The 21,774-nt window shown below is 43.1% G+C and overlaps 1 protein-coding gene across 1 annotated transcript in view; it reads left to right on the top strand.

Annotated features, from left to right (window-relative positions):
- Window positions 1-1,457: 1,457 nt before the first annotated feature.
- The window catches only part of RNF168 (ring finger protein 168), a 33,070-nt gene continuing 12,753 nt past the window's right edge, over window positions 1,458-21,774 (top strand). The window contains exons 1-4 of the mRNA XM_038583147.1: window positions 1,458-1,602; window positions 1,910-2,246; window positions 16,287-16,363; window positions 19,692-19,871. Coding sequence (XP_038439075.1) covers window positions 1,946-2,246; window positions 16,287-16,363; window positions 19,692-19,871 — 558 coding nt within the window. The 5' untranslated portion in view covers window positions 1,458-1,602; window positions 1,910-1,945. The remainder of the gene's footprint in view (window positions 1,603-1,909; window positions 2,247-16,286; window positions 16,364-19,691; window positions 19,872-21,774) is intronic.

The raw sequence follows: 21,774 nt of genomic DNA, 5'->3' as shown, positions 1-21,774 counted from the left end.
TGATAGTCACACAGAGAGAGAGAGGCAGAGACATAGGCAGAGGGAGAAGCAGGCTCCATGCACCAGGAGCCCGACGTGGGACTCGATCCTGGGTCTCCAGGACCACGCCCTGGGCCAAAGGCAGGCGCCAAACCACTGCACCACCCAGGGATCCCTATCAGCACAAGAATTTAGTATCAAAGTGGAAAACTCATTTCAGAGTGCACAAAATACTAAAATATTTTTTTACTTCTTTCGTAGTTTTGGTTGCTCTAGATTGGAATTTAATAGTACAGGAGTACATTACAAATGATGCATGTGACAGCTAAGCCCCAGAATCGAGGCAATCCTGTAGTTTGTCTTCCCAAGTCCTATGAAACCTCCATAGAAATGGATGGAACTGAAGACGGACACAGTAATGGTTCATCAAATCTTGACTTTGAACTGAACAAATTTTTCTCTTCCTCATTCTTGAGGCCTCTCCCTCCCTTTCCCTTTTCCAAGAATCTCTTTTCCAAAAATTGGGTACGGACGTTGATAGTAACAAGACTTGGATGCAACAACAAAAAAAAAAAAAAAAAAAAAAAAGTCTTGGGTGGCCGGTGGCAGCGTTGGTCCTGAGGCTGGAGGCTAGAGATCCAGGGCCTTGCAGGGCAGCTCACACTGGATTCCCGGGGAAACCGCCCTGATCCGGTAATTCCCTATGAAGACCCCCACACCCCTGCAGGGAGCTGGATGCAGAACTCGATCCCAGGACCCGGGATCACGACCTGAGCCAAGGCAGATGCTCAACTGCTGAGCCACCCAGGGGCCCCGGGAAGCATTTTTAAAATGACTGTTGAGTCTTTCTTTTTTCTTTTAAGATTTTATTTATTTATTCATGAGAGACAGAGAGAGAGAGAGAGAGGCAGAGACAACAGAGACACAGGTAGAAGGAGAAGCAGGCTCCTGCAGGGAGCTCAAGGAGCGGATCCTGCGACCCGGGGTCACGCCCTGGGCTGCAGGCGGCGCTAAACCGCTGAGCCACCTGGGCTGCCTCCTGTTGGGTCTTTATTTTTATTTTATTTTTAAAAATATTTTATTTATTTATTCATGAGAGACACAGAGAGAGGCCGAGGGAGAAGCAGGCGCCTTGCAGGGAGCCCAAGGTGGGGCTCGATCCCGCGACCCGGGGTCACGCCCTGGGCTGCAGGCGGCGCTAAGCGGCTGAGCCACCCGGGCTGCCCCCTGTTGGGTCTCTAACTTGTGTCGAGGTTTCCCTTTCTGTGCCGCAGCCCACGCTCGCGACCCTCCCGGGCTTCCGCAGGACCCGCGAGCAGCAGCCACGCGGGGGAGGCCGGCCGCAGCCCGAGCCGAGCGACAGCTGCGGCGCCGCAGGACCGAGCCCCGGCGGGCGAGGCTCCGGAAGCCCCCAGGACCCGGAAGTCCCGCCCCGCCGCCGCGCGGCCCGGGGGCGGGCCTGCGGCTGTGACGTCACAGCCCCTGCCGCGTCGCTGCCGCAGCACCGCGCCGACGAGCGTTTGCGGCTGACGAGAGGAAGGGGAGCGCGGTGTCCTGCGCCGGGAGCCGCTGGAGGCGCGCGGAAGCCCGAACGGGGGCTCGCGGGGTGCGCCTGCGACAGCGGTAAGACGGAAGTGCTGCCGCCGCGCTTCCCGCCTGCGCGGCCTGGGGCGCGGCCGCCGCGAGCCAGCGGGGCGCCCGGCGGGTGAGGGGGGGCGGGGCCGTCGGCGCGTCCCGCCCGCCCTGCCGCCGCGGCTGTGGTGACCCCGCAGCCTGGCTCCCCCGGCGGCTCCGTGCGGCTGCGCGCCCGCGGTCGGCCTCAGGGCGCGGGTGTGAATCCCGCGGCGCCGGCTGCCGGGCGGGACGCCTCAACGGCTGCAGGGCGGCGTCCGCCGCGGTGGGGCCCGCCACGAGCGCCTTTGTCTTGCAGGGGTCGATGGCGGGGGGGCCCGGCTAGCTTCCGGAAATGGCGGCCGCCCGACGCGCCGTCCCCTCCCTGTCGGAGTGCCAGTGCCGCATCTGCGTGGACATCCTCGTCGAGCCCATCACGCTGCCGTGCGGCCACACGCTGTGCAGTCCGTGCTTCCAGGCGACTGTGGAGAAGGCGAGTCTGTGCTGCCCGTTCTGCCGCCGCCGGGTCTCTTCGTGGACCCGGTACCACACCCGAAGGAATTCCCTGGTCAACGCCGAGCTGTGGGCCGTCATCCAGAAACACTACGCCAGGGAGTGCAAGCGCAGAGCCTCGGGGCAGGAGCCGGAGGACGTCGGTGAGTCACACCCGGCGTGTGTGGAGTCTGCGGGGAAGAGAGAAAAAAATAAAAACCCTTTAAAAAGTGAATCCCTGCCCCCCCCCCCCCCCCTCGGTGTCTCAGCGGTTAGCGCCGCCTGCGGCCCAGGGCGTGACCCCGGGGGTCCCCGGATCGAGTCCCGCGTCGGGCTCCCTGCGTGGAGCCTGCTTCCCCTTCTGCCTGTGTCTGGGCCTCTCTCTCTCTGTGTCTGTCATGAATGAATAACTTACAAAAATCTTCAAAACAAAACAAAAAAAAGCGAACATCCATTTGTGTTCCACACACTAGAAACCAGTTGATGCATGTCTAGATTTTTTTTTCCTCGAGGGTTTGGGTTTTATGGATCCCAAAATGTCGAGGTCGACGGTTAAGATTTTGTCCATTGTTATAATGCCCAGGCTACTGTTCAGTTGGGTTAAAAATGAAAAGTTAAGAAACAACCAACACCCCAAGAATGGCCCACATAGAGCTTTCCGTTTTGTGAAGGTGACATAAATATTGACAGATGAGCAGTAGTCCGCGGAGCAGCAGCAGCACCGGAAATACAGAAACTTACCTGGCTGTGCATCTCCATTCATTTAATTCTTTTTTTTTTTTTTTTAAAGATTTTTTAAATTTTTATTTATTTATGACAGTCACAGAGAGAGAGAGAGAGAGGCAGAGACACAGGCAGAGGGAGAAGCAGGCTCCATGCACCGGGAGCCCGACGTGGGATTCGATCCCGGGTCTCCAGGATCGCGCCCTGGGCCAAAGGCAGGCTCTAAACCACTGCGCCACCCAGGGATCCCCATTCATTTAATTCTTAAGCATGCAGTGAACCTAAAAAAAGCTTTCAGTGACCGTTTCCATTTAGTTCAGTGATTTTTTTTTTTTTTTTTTTTGCAGATTTTATTTAGTTATTCATCAGAGACACCGGTGTGTGTGTGTGTGTGTGTGTGTGTGTGTGTGGAGAAACACAGGCAGAGGGAGAAGCAGGTTCCATGCAGGGAGCCGGATGCTGGACTCATCCCAGCACCCCAAGATCCTGACCTGAACTGAACGCAGATGCTCCACCATTGAGCCACCCAAGGGCCCCTAGTTCAGTCATTCTTTATTTTAAAGATTTTATTTATTTATTCATGAGAGATAGAGGGAGAAGCAAGGCTCCCTCTGAGGACCCCAATGCAGGACCGGATCCCAGGACCCTGAGCCGAAGGCAGCTGTTCAACCACTGAGCCACCCAGGCATCCCACAAATGGATACATGTGAAGTTCACAGTTCAGTGGCTTTGGTATTTTACATCATGAGGTTTTTTTTTTTTTTTTTTTTTTTTCTTTTTCAAAATCGTGGTGAAATCTATAAAGCATAACATTGGCCATTTTAACCATTTTAAGTTTGTTAAAGCGTATTAATGGCATTTTTTAATTTAATTTAATTTTTTTTTATGATAGTCGCACAGAGAGAGAGAGCGAGAGAGGCAGAGACACAAGCAGAGGGAGAAAAGCAGGCTCCATGCACCAGAAGCCCGACGTGGGATTCGATCCCTAGTCTCCAGGATCGCGCCCTGGGCCAAAGGCAGGCGCTAAACCGCTGCGCCACCCAGGGTTCCCCTTAATGGCATTTAAAAAAAAAAATCTATTCGTGAGAAAGAGAGAGGCAGAGACACAGGCAGAGAGAGAAGCAGGCTCCATGCAGGGAGCCAGACGTGGGACTGGATCCCGGGTCTTCAGGAATACCCTGGGCTGAAGGCGGCGCTAAACTGAGCCACCCGGGCTGCCTAATGGCATTAATTATATTCACGGTGTACAACTTTCAGCACTGTTTCCAAAACTTTTTCCTCACCCCAAATTCTTTAGCTATTAGGCAATGGTTCTCCATTCTTCTGTTTTCCCACTCTTTACTAAGGTGGGAGAGGGAGGGGAGGAAGGAAGGAGAAGATGAGGAAGGAAGGAAGGAAGGACGAAGGAAGTGGATGCTCTAGAGCTATCTGTTCGGGAGGGAGGGGAGTTTGGTGCAGGCTTAGGGATTTCTTTTTTTTTCCGCATCATTTCTTCCTTCCTTCCTTCCTCCTTCCTTAAGGCCTGCTTCTTCTCTGATTTTTTTTTCTTCTTCTTCTTTCTCTTCTTTCTTCTTTCTTTCTTTCTTTTTTCTTCTCTTTCTTTTCTGATTTTTATATATTTATTCGAGAGAGAGGCAGAGAAGCAGGCTCCTCACAGGGAGCCCGATGTGGGACTCCATCCCAGGACCTCAGGATCACACCCTGAGCAGAAGGGGTCCTCCCCATGTTTCTGTCTACTTTGTCTCTATGTATTTGCTTGTTCTAGGTATTTCATACAAGTGTATTCCTACAATATGTGATCTGTTGTGTCTGGCTTTCACTTATGTTTCAAGATTATACACAGTTAAGTATCAGTACTTCCTTCCTTTGTAGAACTAAATAGTATTTTATGGATTGTATTATTATATTTTGTTTATCCTTTCATTTATGGATGAACATTTGAGTTGTTTCCATCTTTTGCCTATTTGAGTAGTGCTGATATGAATATTCATATATAAAGTATTAGAATGTTTCCAGTACTTTTGTATATGTACCTAGGATTGGAAGTGCTCAATTTATACGGTAGTTCTCTGTTTAGCTTTTTAAGGAACTGCCAAATTTTTCCACAGGGCTTTGCCATTCTGCATTCCCACCTACAACGTATAATGGTTCCAGTTTCTCCGCATCCTCACCAACACTTGTTATTTTCTGTTGTTTTTTTTTTTTTTTTTTTGGTGTGTGTGCATTTTTTTTTTTTAAAGATTTTATTTTTTTGGGAAGCCTGGGTGGCTCAGTGGTTGAGCGCCTGCCTTTGGCCCAGGGCATGATCCTGGAGTCCCGGGATCAAGTCCCACATCAGGCTCCCTGCGTGGAGCCTGCTTCTCCCTCTGCCTCTCTCTCTCTCTCTCTCTCTGTCTCTCATGAATAAATAAATAGAAAAAAATAGATTTTATTTATTTATTCATGGGAGACACAGAGAGCCAGAAGGAGAAGCAGGCTCCATACAGGGAGCCTGATGTGGGAGGCTCCGAGGTCGATCCCAGGACCCCGGGATCACGCCCTGGGTTGAAGGTGGCGCTAAACCGCTTAGCTACCGATGCTGCCCGGTGTGTGTGCGCGTATTAAACAGTCATTCTAGTAGATGTGAAGTGGTATCTTAGTATCTGTGTCTTTTAATTGTGGTCAAGCATGCGTAAAAATTTATAATTTCCACCATTTTTGACTATACAGTTCGGTGGCCTTAAGGATAGTCACTCTGGTGTGCAACCATCACCACCATCCTCCTGAACTCTTTCATCTTCCCAAACTGGAACGCCATACCCATTAAACAATAACTCCCCAGTTCCCTCTCCCTCCAGCCCTTTTAACCATCATGCTACTTCGGGCTTCTATGAATTTGATCACTTTAGGTATCTCATATAAGTAGAATCAAAATATTTGTCTTTTTGTATCTGGCTTATTTATTTCACTTAGTGTCTTCAAGGATCTTCCGTATTGTAGTTAGAGTTTCATTCCTTTCTGAAGTTAAATGTTTGGCTCTCGATCTCAGCTCAGGTCTTAATCTCAGGGTCAGGAGTTCAAGCCCCTCACTGGGCTCCATGGCCAGCATGGAGCCTACTTAAAGAAAAAAAAAGAATTTTATTCCTTTCTATGGCTGAATAATACTCCATTGGAGGTATTTACCACATTTTGTTTGTCAGTGGACACTTGGGTCACTTCTGCCTTTTGGCTGTTGTGAATAATGCTGCTATGAATGGTGGCGGGCAAGTATGTTTTTGAGTTCCAGCTTTCAACTCCTTTGAGTATGTACCCAGAAAGAAATTGCTGGATCATGTTATTTCTGTGGGTGTGTTTTGTTGGTTTGGTTTGGTTTTTTGTTTTTGTGGAATTGCACTACTCTTCCATAGCAGTTGCACTCTTTTACATTTCCACTAGCAATGTGCAAGGACTCCCATTTTTCCATATCGTTGTCAGCACTTGTTACTTTCTTACTTTTGGGTTTTTTTTTAATAAAGCCATCCTGGGCAGTCCAGGTGGCTCCGGTTTAGCGCCGCCTTCATTCCAGAGCATGATGCTGGAGACCTGGGATTGAGTCCCACGTCGGGCTCCCTGCATGGAGCCTGCTTCTCTCCCTGCCTGTGTCTGCTCTCTCTGTTTCTCATGAATAAATAAGGTATTTAAAAATAAATAAATAAAACCATCTTAATGAGTATGAGATGCTGTCTCATTGTGGTTTTGGTTTGCATTTCCCTAATGACTAATAATTTTGAACATCTTTTCATGTATTTTTTTGGTTGTTTGTATATCTTTGGAGAATTGTTTATTCAAGTCTTTTGCTAGTTTTAAAATCAGATTTTTTTGTTGTTTAGTTGTTGGTGTTTATATATTCTAGATTTTTTTTTTTTTTTTTTTTTAATGATAGTCACACAGAGAGAGAGAGAGAGGCAGACACACAGGCAGAGGGAGAAGCAGGCTCCATGCACTGGGAGCCCGACGTGGGATTTGATCCCGGGTCTCCAGGATCGCGCCCTGGGCCAAAGGCAGGCGCCAAACTGCTGAGCCACCCAGGGATCCCTATATTCTAGATGTTAACTCTTTATCAGATAAGATTTGCAAATATTTTCTCCCATTCCATGGGTTGCTATTTCACTCTACTGATTATGTACTTTGATGCACAGAAGTTATTAAGTTTGCTATAGTCCTGTTTATCTATTTTTGCTTTTTGTACTTGTGGTTTTGGTGTCATACCAAGAAATTATTGCTAAACTTCAATGTCATGAAGCTTTTTCCTGTTTTCTTACAGGAATTCTATAGTTTCAGGTCTTATTCTTGAGTCTTTTATCCATTTTGATCTAATTTGTTTAGTATGGTGTGGGGTAAGGGTCCAATTTCTTTTTTTTTTATATGTGAATATCCAGTTTTGTCAGTGCCCTTTGTTGATGATGACGGTTTTAAGGTTTTTAGTAGGAAGTCTGATGTCTGGACTTCCTCAAAAATAGTTTGTTAATTTATTTTATTCCTTTGAATTGTCCATGCTTCCTTGTTTCTTTGTATGCCCTGTGACTTTTTTTTTTTGAGAAAATTGGACATTTGAATGTTACAATGTGGTGACACTGGAAATCAGATTTCTTCCTTTCCCCAGAGTTTACCATTTTCTTCGATTGTTGAATAATAGTCCGTTTGTTTACTAACTTTACCAAACTATTTTTGCAAAGACTGTATGCCTTGTTGTGTGTGGTCACCTGAGTCTCTGTGCCTTAGCTTCTGTTCAGTTAGCATTTTGACAGATGTCCTTTAATGTCAGGAGCTAAAGAAACAAAACAAGAAAGCACCTTTTTGTCTTGAAACATTGGCTCAGTGTGGAGGCAGTTCTTCAGCAGTTAGCCAGGCTTGCACTGAGCCTAGGGATCAGTGAAAGTTTGGGGTCTTGTTGTGTGTTTTTGGAGCATGTGTCTTGCCCTGGGTATGTTCCACCCCCTCCAGAACCAGGAACCAGTGTCCCATTCTGAGAATGTGGATATCCTTGTTCAAGACTACCACTACACTCAGGACGTGAGGCAAGAGCAAAAGTGCCACAAAACTTTCCTACTATTTTGAAGTTGCTTTTTTTTCCTGATTTGCCATTTTCTTGGTTGTTGTAAACCTTTGATCGTTTTCTAGAGTTCTAACGTCCCACTACCCAGCTAAATAATAAGGAGCCTCCATTTCAAGTGAGGTAGCCAAGCCAGGACTCCCTGTCTCTCCAGCTCCTGGTAAAGGACTGTAGCATCCCTCTGGGAAGAACAAACTGCCAGCATGTCTTATCCCTTCCAGCTCACTGTTGCAGAGGCTCAATTCCAGATGAGTGGACCTGAGAAACTATGGGTTCCCTTTCTCCATCTATTTCAAATTTTTTTTTATTAATTTTTATTTATTTATGATAGTCACAGAGAGAGAGAGAGGCAGAGACACAGGCAGGAGAAGCAGGCTCCATGCACTGGGAGCCCGACGTGGGAATCGATCCAGGGTCTCCCGGATCGGGCCCTGGGCCAAAGGCAGGCGCCAAACCCCTGTGCCACCCAGGGATCCCCCTCCATCCATTTCATACTCAGAGAAAGGAAGCGTTCGTTACCTCGGCAAAGCAGGTAGAGAATATTAGGGTCCCCTTGCCTTCATCACAGCTCACTCATAGGGCAAAGGTTCTAGAGCAGGAAAGCCAAGAAGACTGTGGAGGCTACTATGCCTGCCTAATGACCTGTTCATAAGGAAAGAAGTAAGCCATAGTCTTTGCCTTCCAGCTCTAGAGCAGTAACTCAGATTTTGCCCAGGGAAAGAGGCAGACCATAAGAACTGAGAGCTCCAAAGATCTCCTGCAAAGAAAATGGCTTTATTTACAATAGACTGTAGAGAAGTCCAAGCATAAGGGCATTCTTGAAAATGATGCCAATTTTAGTGGTAAGTACTTAAAAGAAGGCTGATAGAGTGCTGTCAGAAAAATGGCAGGCAGCTCCAAGCTGTCAACCCTCCATAGAAACATCAAAAAACAAGTACAAACTATCGTAGCCAACATCATTAGTTGGCCACCCCACTTGAAATGGAACCAACTTCTTATTTGGCTTGGGGAAGGTGGGGAGAAGGTTGTGGTTCAAGTGCTACAGATTCTCATTTTTCTTACTGAGATTTAGTAAATTTTTTGGGAAATATTTCTTCATTTGCTATATGTTCCTAGGACAATTTACAGGGATATTTGTTTATTATTTTTTTTAAGATTTTATTTATTTATTCATGAGAGAGACAGAGAGAGAGAGAGGCAGAGACACAGGCAGAGGGAGAAGCAAGCTCTATGCAGGAAGCCCGATGCGGGACTCGATCCCGGGTCTCCAGGATCACACCCTGGGCTGAAGGCGGCGCCAAACGGCTGACCCACCCAGGCTGCCCGATTTGTTGATTTTAATGTTAAAATCATACTGTTGATTCCTGTGGCTTTACAGAAAATCTTGAAGTCACATAGTAATAGATCTCCAGTTTTATTATTATTATTCATGTTTGTTCTGGGTATTCTAGGTCCTTTGTATTTTCATGTAGATTTTTTTTTTTTAAGATTTTATTTATTTATTCATGAGAGACACATACACACAGAGGCAGAGACACAGGCAGAGGGAGAAGCAGGCTCCATGCAGGAAGCCCGATGTGGGACTCGATCCTGGTCTCCAGGATCATGCCCTGGGCCAGAGGCGGTGCTACACAGCTGAACCACCAAGGCTTCCCTCATGTAGATTTTTAAATTTAATTTAATTTTATTTATTCATGAGAGACACAGGCAGAGGGAGAAGCAGGCTCCATGCAGGAAACCTGTGGGTTTCCCGAGAACCCGGGATCATGCCCTGAGCCAAAGGCAGATGCTCAACCGCTGAGCCACCCAAGCGTCCCCCTCGTGTAGATTTTTAAATCAACCTGCCACTTTCTACCAAAAGTGTAGTAGGAGTTGATTTGGGTTGTGTTGGATCTTTGGATCAATTTGGGGAGAATTGATATGTTAACACCATAGAGCCCTTGTACCTGTGAAAACAGTCTTTCTCTCCATTGATTTAAATCTTCAATTTCCCTCAGTAATGTTTTATAGTTTTTTAGTGAAGACCAATTACACGTTGTTATATGTTGAATTGTGTCTCCTTGGAAAAGAAATGTTTAACTCCTAACTTCTATACTTCATACCTTATTTGGAAATAAGATATTTTTTTGGAAATAAGATCTTTACAGAGGTAGTCAATTTTAGGTCGTTAGTGTTGTGGTTCTTAATCCATTATGACTGGTGTCCTCATAAATGGAAAATTTGAACAGAGACAGACACACAGAAGGAGAATGATAAGAAAACCCATAGTGGGAACACTATGTGAAGACAGAGGGTTAGAGTAATGCACCTACAAACCAGTGAACACCAAAGATTGCTGGTAAACCACCAGAAACTAGAAGAATCAAGGAACCCTACTTCAGGCTTCAGAGGAAGATTGGATGAGCAAATTTTTTTTTTTTCATTATTGGGTGAGCAAATTTAATTGGAAGAAGAAAACTATTTCTGGCATGATACAAGCAGAATCAAATTGAGTGATGAAAGTAATGTAATTTTATGAATGACTTAATTGCTCGTTAGGTTTATTGTGATCTTTTATTTTGGTCCAGTATTTGGACATTCAATTCTTTGATTAACTTGGAAGGAAAAGGAGAAGCTGACTCCTTGATGAGCAGGGATCCCCATGTAGAGCTCGATCATGGGACCCTGAGATCATGACCTGAGCCAAAGGCAGATGGCAATTAACCAGCTGAGCCACCCAGATGCCCCTAAAGTTAGTTTAGATATTAAATCTTCATTTACTTATGTGGAGCCTTAAGTGTCTCCATTTTAGCCCTGTGGTTTTCTTTTTTCTTTTCTTTTTTAATGTTTATTCCAAAGCCATTTTAAATCGTCAAATGAAAATCCAGTGTTGCCACCCAAGGCATTAACCATGGGTGATGATCCACGGTGGCTTTTTTTCTACAAAATGACCACAAAGAGGGCAGCCCTGGTGGCGCAGCGGTTTGGCGCCTCCTGCAACCTGGGGTGTGATCCTGGGGATCCAGGATCGAGTCCCACATCGGGCTCCAGCATGGAGCCTGCTTCTTCTCTCTCTGCCTCTGTCTCTGCCTCTTTCTCTCTGTGACTATGAATAAATAGATAAAACCTTAAAAAAAAAAAATGACCACAAAGAGTATGCTACTCTCTAAGGGGAAGGAAACAAGCCATCCTCCTGTAGTTTTCTTTTTATTTATTTATTTTTTGATAGTCACACACACAGAGAGAGAGAGAGAGAGAGTCAGAGACACAGGCAGAGGGAGAAGCAGGCTCTATGCACCGGGAGCCCGACGTGGGATTCGATCCTGGGTCTCCAGGATCGCGCCCTGGGCCAAAGGCAGGCGCCAAACCGCTGCGCCACCCAGGGATCCCTTTTTAAATTTTTATTTATTTATTTATTTATTTATTTATTTATTTATTTATTTATTTATTATTTTTTATTTTTATTATTTCTTATTTATTTATTTATTTTTTATTTTATTTTATGTAGTTTTCTTTATAACAAGTTTTGATTTTTGTTGTTTTTTTATGGTGGCAAAATACATTTAACAGAAAATTTGCCATTTTGATTTTTTTTAAGATTTTGTTTAGTTTAGAGAGAGTGACTTGGGATAGGAGCCAGAGAGAGAAAGAGAGAGATCTCAAGCAGACTGTCCTCTGAGTGTGGAGCTTCAAGCAGCGTTCCATCTTGCAACACTGAGATGATGACCTGAGCTGAAATCGGAGTTGGACGCTTAGCCAACCCAGGTGTCCCCATTTTAATTGTTTCTAAGTATACAGTTCAGTGGCATGGAGTGCAGTCATTGATGTGCAGCCATCACCACCATCCATCTCCAGAACTTTTCATTCTCCACAATTAAAACTATAGCCATTACACAATAACTCCCCAATTCCTCCTTCCCGTAACCCCTGGCAACCACCATTCTACTTTCTGTCAAATTTGACTACTATAGGTACCTTCATATAAGTAGAATCATAATAGGTATTAGTTCTTTTGTGTCTGACTTTTTTCACTTAGCATAATATCTTCAAGGTTAATTATTGTTATATAGTATGTCAGAATTTCATGGGGTACGTGGTTGGCTCAGTTGGTTAAGCGTCTGCCTTTGACTCAGGTCATGATCCTGGGGTCCTGAGATTCAGCCCTTCTTTGGGCTGCTTTGCCCTCTACCCTTCCCCTCATGTTTTCTCTCTCTCAAATAAATTAATTTTTAAAAATCTTTTAGAAAAAAAACAAGAATTTCATTCCATTTTATTTATTTATTTTCATCCCATTTTATAACTGAATAATATTCCGCTGTATTTACCACATTTTATTCATTTATCTGCTGATAAACACTTGGATTACTTCCACCTTTTGGCTGTATGTACCCAGAAGGGAATTGCTGGGTCATATGGTAATTCTCTTTAATTATTTGTGCAACCACTATATTGTTTTCCATAGCTGCTGCACCATTTTACACTTTTATGAACAGTGCATAAGGATTTCAGTTTCTCCATCTCCTTGTCAACACTTAAGTTTTGTTTTATAGGGATCCCTGGGTGGCACAGTGGTTTGGCGCCTGCCTTTGGCCCAGGGTACGATCTTGGAGACCTGGGATCGATTCCCACATCGGGCTTCCTGCATGGAGCCTGCTTCTCCCTCTGCCTGTGTCTCTGCTCCCCCCCCCCCCCCCATGTGACTGAATAAATAAAATCTTTAAAAAAAAAATCTTAAAAAGTTTTGTTTTATAATAACCATCTTAATGGTTATGAAGTGGTATCTCTTTGTTGTTTTGATTTGCATTTCCCTAATGACTAGTGATATTAACATCTTCTTATGTGCTTGTTGGCCACTTATGTCACTTTTTTTGAAAAATGTTTGAATCCTTTACCCATTTTTTTATTATTTTTTTACCTTTTCTTTTTTTAAGATTTTTATTTTATTTTATTTTTTTAAATTTTTATTTATTTATGATAGAGAGAGAGAGAGAGAGAGGCAGAGACATAGGCAGAGGGAGAAGCAGGCTCCATGCACCGGGAGCCCGATGTGGGATTCAATCCCGGGTCTCCAGGATCGTGCCCTGGGCTGAAAGTGGGCACTAAACTGCTGAGCCACCCGGGCTGCCCCTTTACCCATTTTTTTAATTGGGCTTGTTTTTTGTTGTTGAGTTGTTGGAGTTCTTTATATGTTCTTGATATTAATGCCTTATCGGATAAATTATTTGCAAGTATTTTCCTCCTGTGGGTTGTCTTTTAATTTTCGTAATATTTTAGCTGTTTTTTATTTATTTAAGATTTTAATTTGTTTATTCATGAGAGACGCAGAAAGAGAGGCAGAGACACAGGCCAAGGGAGAAGCAGGCTCCTTGTGGGGAGCCTGATGTGGCACTTGATCCCAGGACCCCAGGATCATGACCTGAGCCAAAGGCAGAGGCTTTACCACTGAGCCACCCAGGTACCCTTAGCTATTTTTATTTTTTACTAATAAGCAAACTCTTTAAGGGTAAAATAAGCAAAAATTTCCCTTTTCAATGCCTGTAATTTTTTAATGTTCACCATACCACTACACATGTATACACACATAACACATAATTTCTGAGAACTTTGGGGTCCAGAGGCCAAATTTGACCTTCATCTTTTTTTGTAAATGACGTGTTATTGGAATGGAGGCACTCATCTATATCAATGGCTGCTTTTGTGCTTACAATGGCAAGAGTTGAGTCATTGCAGTAAAGACCACCTCACCCACAAAAAATATTTATTATTTTGCCCTTTATAGGAAAAATTTGCCACCCCATAAGCTGTCACATCTGATATTACACTACCTCTCTATACATACCCTATCCTCCTTTATTAGTAGTGCTATAGTTGAAGTGCTGTTTCTCCTGTCTTCGCTTTGTTTCGAGCCTGTGCTTTTTTCTCAGGAGCTTTACACTGTATTTCTCACTGTATTGCCTCAAATGAATCCTCAAGAGCTAAAATGAGAATTTAGTGTATTTCACTGCTACCTACTACCTACTATAGAGTTATATTACTGTTTTTAGTTACTCTATGAATTTGCAAACTACTGGCTGCAAACCATACAAAGCCCACAGACATGTTTTGTTTTCTGTGACCCATTCAGTGCCAACATTTAAAATTGGGAGATTTCACATTAAAATGGATTTCTGAATTGTCTTGAAAAAATCAGAAAATATGGCAAGGACAGACCTAAGTTTCCTGGTGGCAGTAGTCAGCTGGAGTTTAGTAATAGCTGTCCCTATAAACAAGCAGTTGTGTTTTTTCTGAATTTAACTCAAGATGGTTTTATTCCCCTCTTTGTGGCTTAGTGTTTCTTTAATGCTATAGATTTGTTTTAAATGTCTGATGATCCTTGGTTTTGCTTTTATATTTAAAAATGAGGCCCTTCAATCAATCAGTCAAATCAAACTGAGGCCCTAGAATAACAGTCCTTGTGCATACATTGGCATTGGTGACTGGTGGACAGTTTGAGGTTATGTTTGGCATTTATGCTTTCCCGCCCTTAAGTGCCAGATTTTAGAAGGCTTACAGGCCATCACCTCTCATATTAGCTGTGCTGGCTCTGTCCAGACAATTCAGTTTCTTTAAAAAAATGACTTTTGAGGGGCACCTAGGTGGCTTAGTGGGTCAGGCGTCCGACTCCTGATTTTGACTCAGGTCATGATCTGAGGGTTATAAGATTGAGCCCCTGGTCAGCTCCACATTCAATGGGGAGTCTGCGTCTGCCCTCCCTCTGCTCCTGTGCGCAGTGGTATGTACACGTACTCTCTCTCCTTCTCTAATAAATACATCGATAATTGATAAATCTTTTTTTTTTTTAAGATTTTATTTATTTAATCATGAGAGAAAGAGAAAGGCAGAGACACAGGCAGAGGGAGAAGCAGGCTCCATGCAGGGAGCCTGATGTGGGACTTGATCCCAAGACCCCAGGGTCACACCCTGGGCCAAAGGCAGATACTTAACCGCTGAGCCACTCAGGTGTCCCCAAATTTGTTTCTTGTTTACCGATTGACCCTTCCCCTAATCTCTTTGCTGTTGTAAGATGACTGTTTAAAATTTCCTTTACTGTTATTTTAATGGATTGTAGAACATGAGTTAAGTATATGTATTCATGTGCCGTTTTGAACCAGAAAACCTCTGGACTTTCTATTTTTCTTTCATTCTTTTTAAGTTTTTTTATTAAACTTAACCCAACATGGGGCTCAAACTCATGACCCCAACATCCAAGAGTCCCATGCTTTATTGACCGAACAAGGCAAGCACCCCTGGACTTTCTTTTAAAATGGAATTCCAGGGATCCCTGGGTGACACAGCAGTTTGGCGCCCGCCTTTGGCCCAGGGCGCGATCCTGGAGACCTGGGATCGAATCCCACGTCGGGCTCCCAGTGCATGAAGCCTGCTTCTCCCTCTCCCTGTGTCTCTGCCTCTCTCATTCTCTCTCTCTCTGTGTGACTATCATAAATAAATAAAAATTTAAAAAAAATTAAAAAAAAATAAAATGGAATTCCAGGATACCTGGGGGCTCATATGATTAAGCAGCTGCCTTTGGCCCAGGTCATGATCCGTGGCCTGGGATCAAGCCCCACATTGGGCTCCCTGCTCAGTGGGAGGCCTGCTTCTCCCTTTCCCCCTAGTTTGTGCTCTCTCTCTCTCTTTCTCAAATAAAATCTAAATAAATAAATGAATGGAATTCCAGGGGCTCCTGGGTGGCTCAGTCATTGCTTGGGTTTGGGTCATGATCTTGGCCTGGGGTTCTGGGATTGAGCCCTGAGTTGAGTGGAGTCTAGTCTTCTCCCTCTGCCTCTGCCCCTTCCTTCCCCTGCTCATGCTCTCTTTCTCTCTCAAGTTAAAAATAAATCTTTAAAAAATAAAATGGAATTCCATAGGCAGGCGCATGGCTGGCCATAGTAGAAAGTGTGACTGTTGATTTTTGGGTTGAAAGTTCAAGCCCTATCTTGAATGTAGAGATTACCTTTTTTTTTTTTTTAAGATTTTATTTATTCATAAGAGAGACAGAAAGAGAGAGAGGCAGAGACATAGGCAGAGGGAGAAGCAGGCTCCATGCAGGGAGCCCAATGTGGGACTTGATCCTGGCAATCTGGGATCAGGCCAATATAGGTTTATTTATTTATTTTTTTAAACTTTATTTTTTTTTAAAGGATTTATTTATTTATTCATAGAGACACAGAGAGAGGGAGGCAGAGACACAGGCAGAGGGAGAAGCAGGCACCATGCAGAGAGCCTGACCTGGGACTTGATCCAGGGTCTCCAGGATCAAGCCCTGGGCTGCAGGCTGCACTAAACCGCTGCGCCACTGGGTCTGCCCCAACATAGATTTAATGAAAGACCAAAGCCAGCCTTAAAATTCTGTATTATCTGTAATAATATTTTCTTTCTTGATCTGAAACAGTTGATGACTATCAGCCAGTTCGCTTATTAAGTAAACCTGGGGAATTGAGAAGAGAATATGAAGAGGAGATAAGCAAGGTAGGTACTAAATAGTTATTCTTTTTGGGGAACATTCTTCAGTTTTCAATTTCAGATTTTGCTTACAGTTTTGTGGGGTTTTTAAAAATATTTATTTTTATTTATTTATTTTTAGAGATAGTATGCATGTGCCAGAGGTTGGGGTGAGATGCAGAGGGAGGGAGAGAGTCTTAAGCAGTCTCCATACTCAGCACTCAGCATGGTGCTTCTCGAGGGGCTTGATCCCACAACCCCAAAATTAAGGGGTTGTGGGATCTGAGCCAAAATTAAGAAGTCGGAGGTTTATCTGCCGGAGCCACCAAGGTGCCATATATATGCCTGTATAAATAATATATATTGAAATATAAATTAAAAATGTACTTTACAAAGACTCTATTTTTTACATGTGTTCACAATAGTTACAAACTAGCTTTAATTTATTTATATATAATTGGTGCCCTTATGTAATAGTGATTTTTTTTTTCTATTTTCCCATCCCATCTTTATGGATTTCTTTGTATATTTTTGAATGTGTAGGATTTTAATATGCATCCAAAAGTAAAAATTATATAAAAAGTTATTGTCAGAGAGGATACTCCCTCCGGTATCTTACCTACCCTGTGCCCACCACATTGTAGATAACCAGTTTTATCTCTGTGTAGTTTATCCTTCCTTTTGTGTTTTTTGTAGAGATAAACAAGGCAAGCACCCCTGGACTTATATGTAATTACATATTACATATAATATGTAATATTATATGCTCTTTTGAACCTTCCTTTTTTTTCCTTGGTAATATTTCCTGGAAATCACTCCATATCACTCAAGAGAAAGAAAAATAGTTTCCAGTATTTTCTAACTACAAATAATACTGTGCATACATATTTTAATATTATAAGTATACCTTCTGAGTAATTGCTAGACATGATATTGCCAGGTTGAAGCATAAATGATACTGTAGATTTCTTAGAACTGCCAAATTCTCCTTCGTAGGGATACCATTTTGCATTTCTGTTGAGAATGCCTATTTCAAAATACCCTTGCCAACAGAGTACTCGCAGACTTTTGCATTATTGCTAATCTGATGGTTGAAAAATGGTATTGGCATAGTTTTTCTTTAAAAAAAAAAAGAAAGCTTTGTTGAGGTAGAATTTATCTATGGTAAGGTTCAATATAGGAAAATTCACTGATCTTAGCTATAAATTTTGATAACTTTGCTTAACCCAAAAGTCACAAAAAGTTTCTTCTAGAATTTGTTTTAGTTATGTTTAGATTGATAATCCATTCAGTTAGTTTTTGACTATGACATGAAGTAGGGGTTGAGGTTGATTTTTTTTTTAATTTCATACAAATATTCCCTTATTTTATCCCCATGTATTATAATGAGCGTCTTTTCCCCAGTAAATTGTCTGTAAACTATTTATTTATTTATTTAGGATTTTATTTATTCATGAGAGACACACAGAGAGAGAGAGGCAGAGACACAGGCAGAGGGAGACTCAGGCTCTCCACAGGGAGCCCGATGTGGTACTGGATCCCAGGGCCCCAGGATCACTTCCTGAGCTGAAGGCAGAGGATCAACCGCTGAGCCACCCAGGCATCCCTGCCTGTGAACCTTAGAATATCAAGGGACCGGAGGTGTGTGTTAGCTTCCACAGGTGTTAGGTTATGTTAGTTCCAGGCTTAAAGCCAGGAGGAGCAGTTGGTCTGATTATGTTCACTCTATCTCCTTTGGTAGTTGCTTATTGTATAATGTCCAGGTTTTAAACTTGTTTTCTGTTGGAAGAGGTCTTCCACCAGTGTTTTACTCTATCATTATTAGTGGCTGGAAGTCCTGTCTCTGCGTAGTTTTACTTGGTATTTCTCTTATTATGAGAAAGATTGTATTTCATATAACTAAGGGACATTTTTATAATTTGGGGGTGATGAACTTTCTGTGTCTTCTGCCAATTTTTTTATCATTTTTGTCTTCTCATCTGTTAAAACTTCTAACTGGTTATTATTTCTGTATGTGGATGCAATTGAGTTTTGCATATTAATTTTATATCTTGCGAGCTTGTGAATTGTTCATTGAATTAGTTTTTGTGATAGCAATTATTAAGCATTTAATTGTGAAAGTTTTTTTTTTATTTCCCTGAAGCTTTGAGTTTAAAGCATGGAAAAAAGGTGGTAGATTATGGGTATCTTCTTCCATTGGGGCTGCCATAACAAAAATACTGTAAACTGGGTGGGTAAACAAAAAGCATTTATTTCTCAGAATTCTGGGTCTGGGGAGTCAAAGATTGAGACACAGGCAGATCTGTTGGATGAGGACTTGCTATCCTGGCTTGACCACTGCCTATTCCTTGTGTCCTCACATGGCAGAGGAAGAGATTATTTCCCTCATATTTCTTCTTTTTTTAAAAAAAGATTTTATTTATTCATGAGAAACAGAGGCAGAGACACAGGCAGAGGGAGAAGTAAGCTCCCTGTGGGGAGCCAGAGGCAGGACTCGATCCCAGGACTCCGGGATCACATCCTGAACACCCTGAGCCGAAGGCAGATGTTCAACCACAGAGCCACCCAGGTGCCCCAGGAAGTACAGTTTAAATTACCACAAACATGGCCTCGAGTCTTAGAATTTGAGCTGGAGTCTCTACTCTGCCATGAGCTCAGAAAGTTATTTGCAGGCAGCCGTGGTGGCCCAGCGGTTTAGCCTTCAGCCCAGGGTGTAATCCTGGAGATCAGGGATCGAGTCTCATATTGGGCTCCCTGCATGGAGCCTGCTTCTTCTGCCTGTGTCTCTGCCTCTCTCTGTGTCTGTCATGAATAAATAAAAATCTTTTTTAAAAGAAGCTTTAAAAAAAAAGTTACTTGCTTTTCTGTCTGCTCATCTGTAAATCACATAATCACCATTGTGGTTGCTTCTTCAGCAACCACTCCAGTCCCACCCACTGTGCCTGGGGGCTTCCTCCTAACTTCAGGATAACAGTGTAGTTGAAGGTGTGGTAGGTGAAGAGGAGTGGAGGTTTGATGAAGATTTCATAGGGCTGACTGGGGAAGGCTTCCTGTTTTGTAGGAATTTGCTTTCATATTTGTACATCATTTGAAACATTGTAATTCCTGCCAATTTTTTCTTTTTTTTATTACTTTTGCTGTTCTTCTCAAGAAACGTTGCAAGTATAGGAGCACCTTAGTGGCTTGTTTGGTTAAGCATCCGACTCTTGATCTCTGCTCAGGTCTTGATCTCAGGGTCATGAGTTCAAGCCCTGTGTTGGGCTCCATACTGGATGTGGAGCCTACTTAAAAAAAAAGTTAAATATATTAAATATTTAAAAGTTCAGAGAATTGTTCTTTATTAATCATTTTTAAGGTGGAGGCAGAGCGACGAGCTAGTGAAGAAGAAGAAAACAAAGCCAGTGAAGAATACATACAGAGATTATTAGCAGAGGAGGAAGAGGAGGAAAAACGACAGGCAGAAAAAAGGCGAAGAGAGATGGAAGAGCAACTGAAAAGTGATGAGGAACTAGCAAGAAAGCTAAGCGTTAATATCGTAAGTTTTAGGAGAGAACCGTGAAGTATTGATGTTCCTATTGCTTTGACTACATGGTTTTTGGCTTCCTTCCTTCCTTCCTTCCTTCCTTCCTTCCTTCCTTCCTTCCTTCCTTCCTTCCTTCCTTCCTTCCTTCTTTTCTTTCTTCTCTTTCTTCTCTTTCTTTCTTTAGGATTTACTTATTTATTTTAGAGAGAAAGAGAACACAAGCAGGAGGGGCAGAGGGGGAGAGAGACTCCAGCAGACTCCACACTGAGGGTGGAGCCCAACCTGGGGCTCCATCTCACAACCGTGAAACTACGTGGGTTTCAAAGATCTGAGGAAGTTCACCATGAGTAGAAGTGATTTTTAAAGATTTATTTATTTATTTATGATAGACATAGAGAGAGAGAGAGAGGCAGAGACACAGGAGGAGGGAGAAGCAGGATCCACGCCGGGAGCCCAACGTGGACTCGATCCCGGGACCCCAGGATTGCACCCTGGGCCAAAGGCAGGTGCCAAACCGCTGAGCCACCCAGGAATCCCCTACTAGAAGCGATTTTTGACATATATGTTCTAATTAAAACAAAATTTTTTGCGTATTATTACATTTTTTGCATGTTATGTATTTGCTCTGAAGTACATGTGAAAAAAATCCTAAGTATTTTAGTAAATTCAGAGTCTGTAGGAAAGTTATTCACAGTGAAAGCTTCCTCTGTCCCCTCCCACCTCCATATTCTCATTCCTTTTCCATTACCTCAGTCTCCCCAAAGGTTAGCACTAAACAGTTCCTTAATTTTTCTTATTCACCTAAAAATAATGTATCAGTCACACTCCGTTTTTTTCTTGCCTGTTTTCACTTGGTATATCTTAGAGATTGTTCCTGTAGCTACACAGTCTTATCTAAATCTTTTTAAGAGTGGCAAAAACATTAAATTATATGGATGCAAATCACTTTTTGAAAGTGAAGCACATTAAATAAAATCTTAAAAAGAAATGGAAGTGAAGCACATTAAATTTTTAAGTAATACGCTAGACCTGGATTTTATTATTTTGCTGTGTAGTTAAATTACTGCCTTGGGAAAGATGAATAGAAGGATGATAAAACCATACTTTGAGTCCTGAGGGTACAGTGCGATCCTGACAGAATCACCAAAGGTTCTTTTAAAATACAAATTCCCATACTTTTTCTTTTTTTTTTTTAATTTAATTTTATTTATGTAATCCCGAGAGACAGACAAGAGGCTGAGACGCAGACAGAGGAAGAAGCAGGCTCCCTGCAGGGAGCTGATGCGGGACTCGATCCGGGGTCACACCCTGAGCACCTGACCACCTAGGTGCCCCCCATACCTGTTCTAAGTCTACTGTATCAGATTCTCTGGGGGTGGGATTCTCGGAATACCTTTCCCAGAGGCATCTAGGGAAGCCTGGTGTGCACTCAAGTTTGAGAGTATCTAAAAACAATTCCTGTTTATAAACAATAAATATCTTAAAATATACTTAACAAAACAAAATATATCTAGAATTGAGTTTTTTTTTTTTTTGGAGAGGCCTACTATTCATAGTGTACCCAAGTTTTAGATTATATATCCCCCCCTTTTTTTTTTTCAAGAGGGGAAAGTGGGTCAGAGAGGGGAGAGAGAATCTTAAGCTTCACACCCAGCACACAACCCAGAGATCATGACCTTTGTGAAGTAGAGTCAGAAACTTAACCAACTGAGCCATCCTGGCACCCCTGCCCTTTTTTAAAAAAAATATTTATTATTTATTTATTTGAGAGAGCACAAGTCAGGGGGAGAGGCAGAAGGAGAAGCAGACTCCCCTCTGAGCAGGGAGCCCAACACGGGGCTCAATCCTAGGACCCCTGAGCCGAGGGCAGATGTTTAACCAGTTGAGCCACCCAGGCGCCCCACCCTTGCCCTTT

Source organism: Canis lupus, chromosome 33 (genome assembly GCF_011100685.1).
Source record: "Canis lupus familiaris isolate Mischka breed German Shepherd chromosome 33, alternate assembly UU_Cfam_GSD_1.0, whole genome shotgun sequence".
Classification (NCBI taxonomy): domain Eukaryota; kingdom Metazoa; phylum Chordata; class Mammalia; order Carnivora; family Canidae; genus Canis; species Canis lupus.
This window is presented reverse-complemented; position numbering and strand designations above follow the sequence as displayed.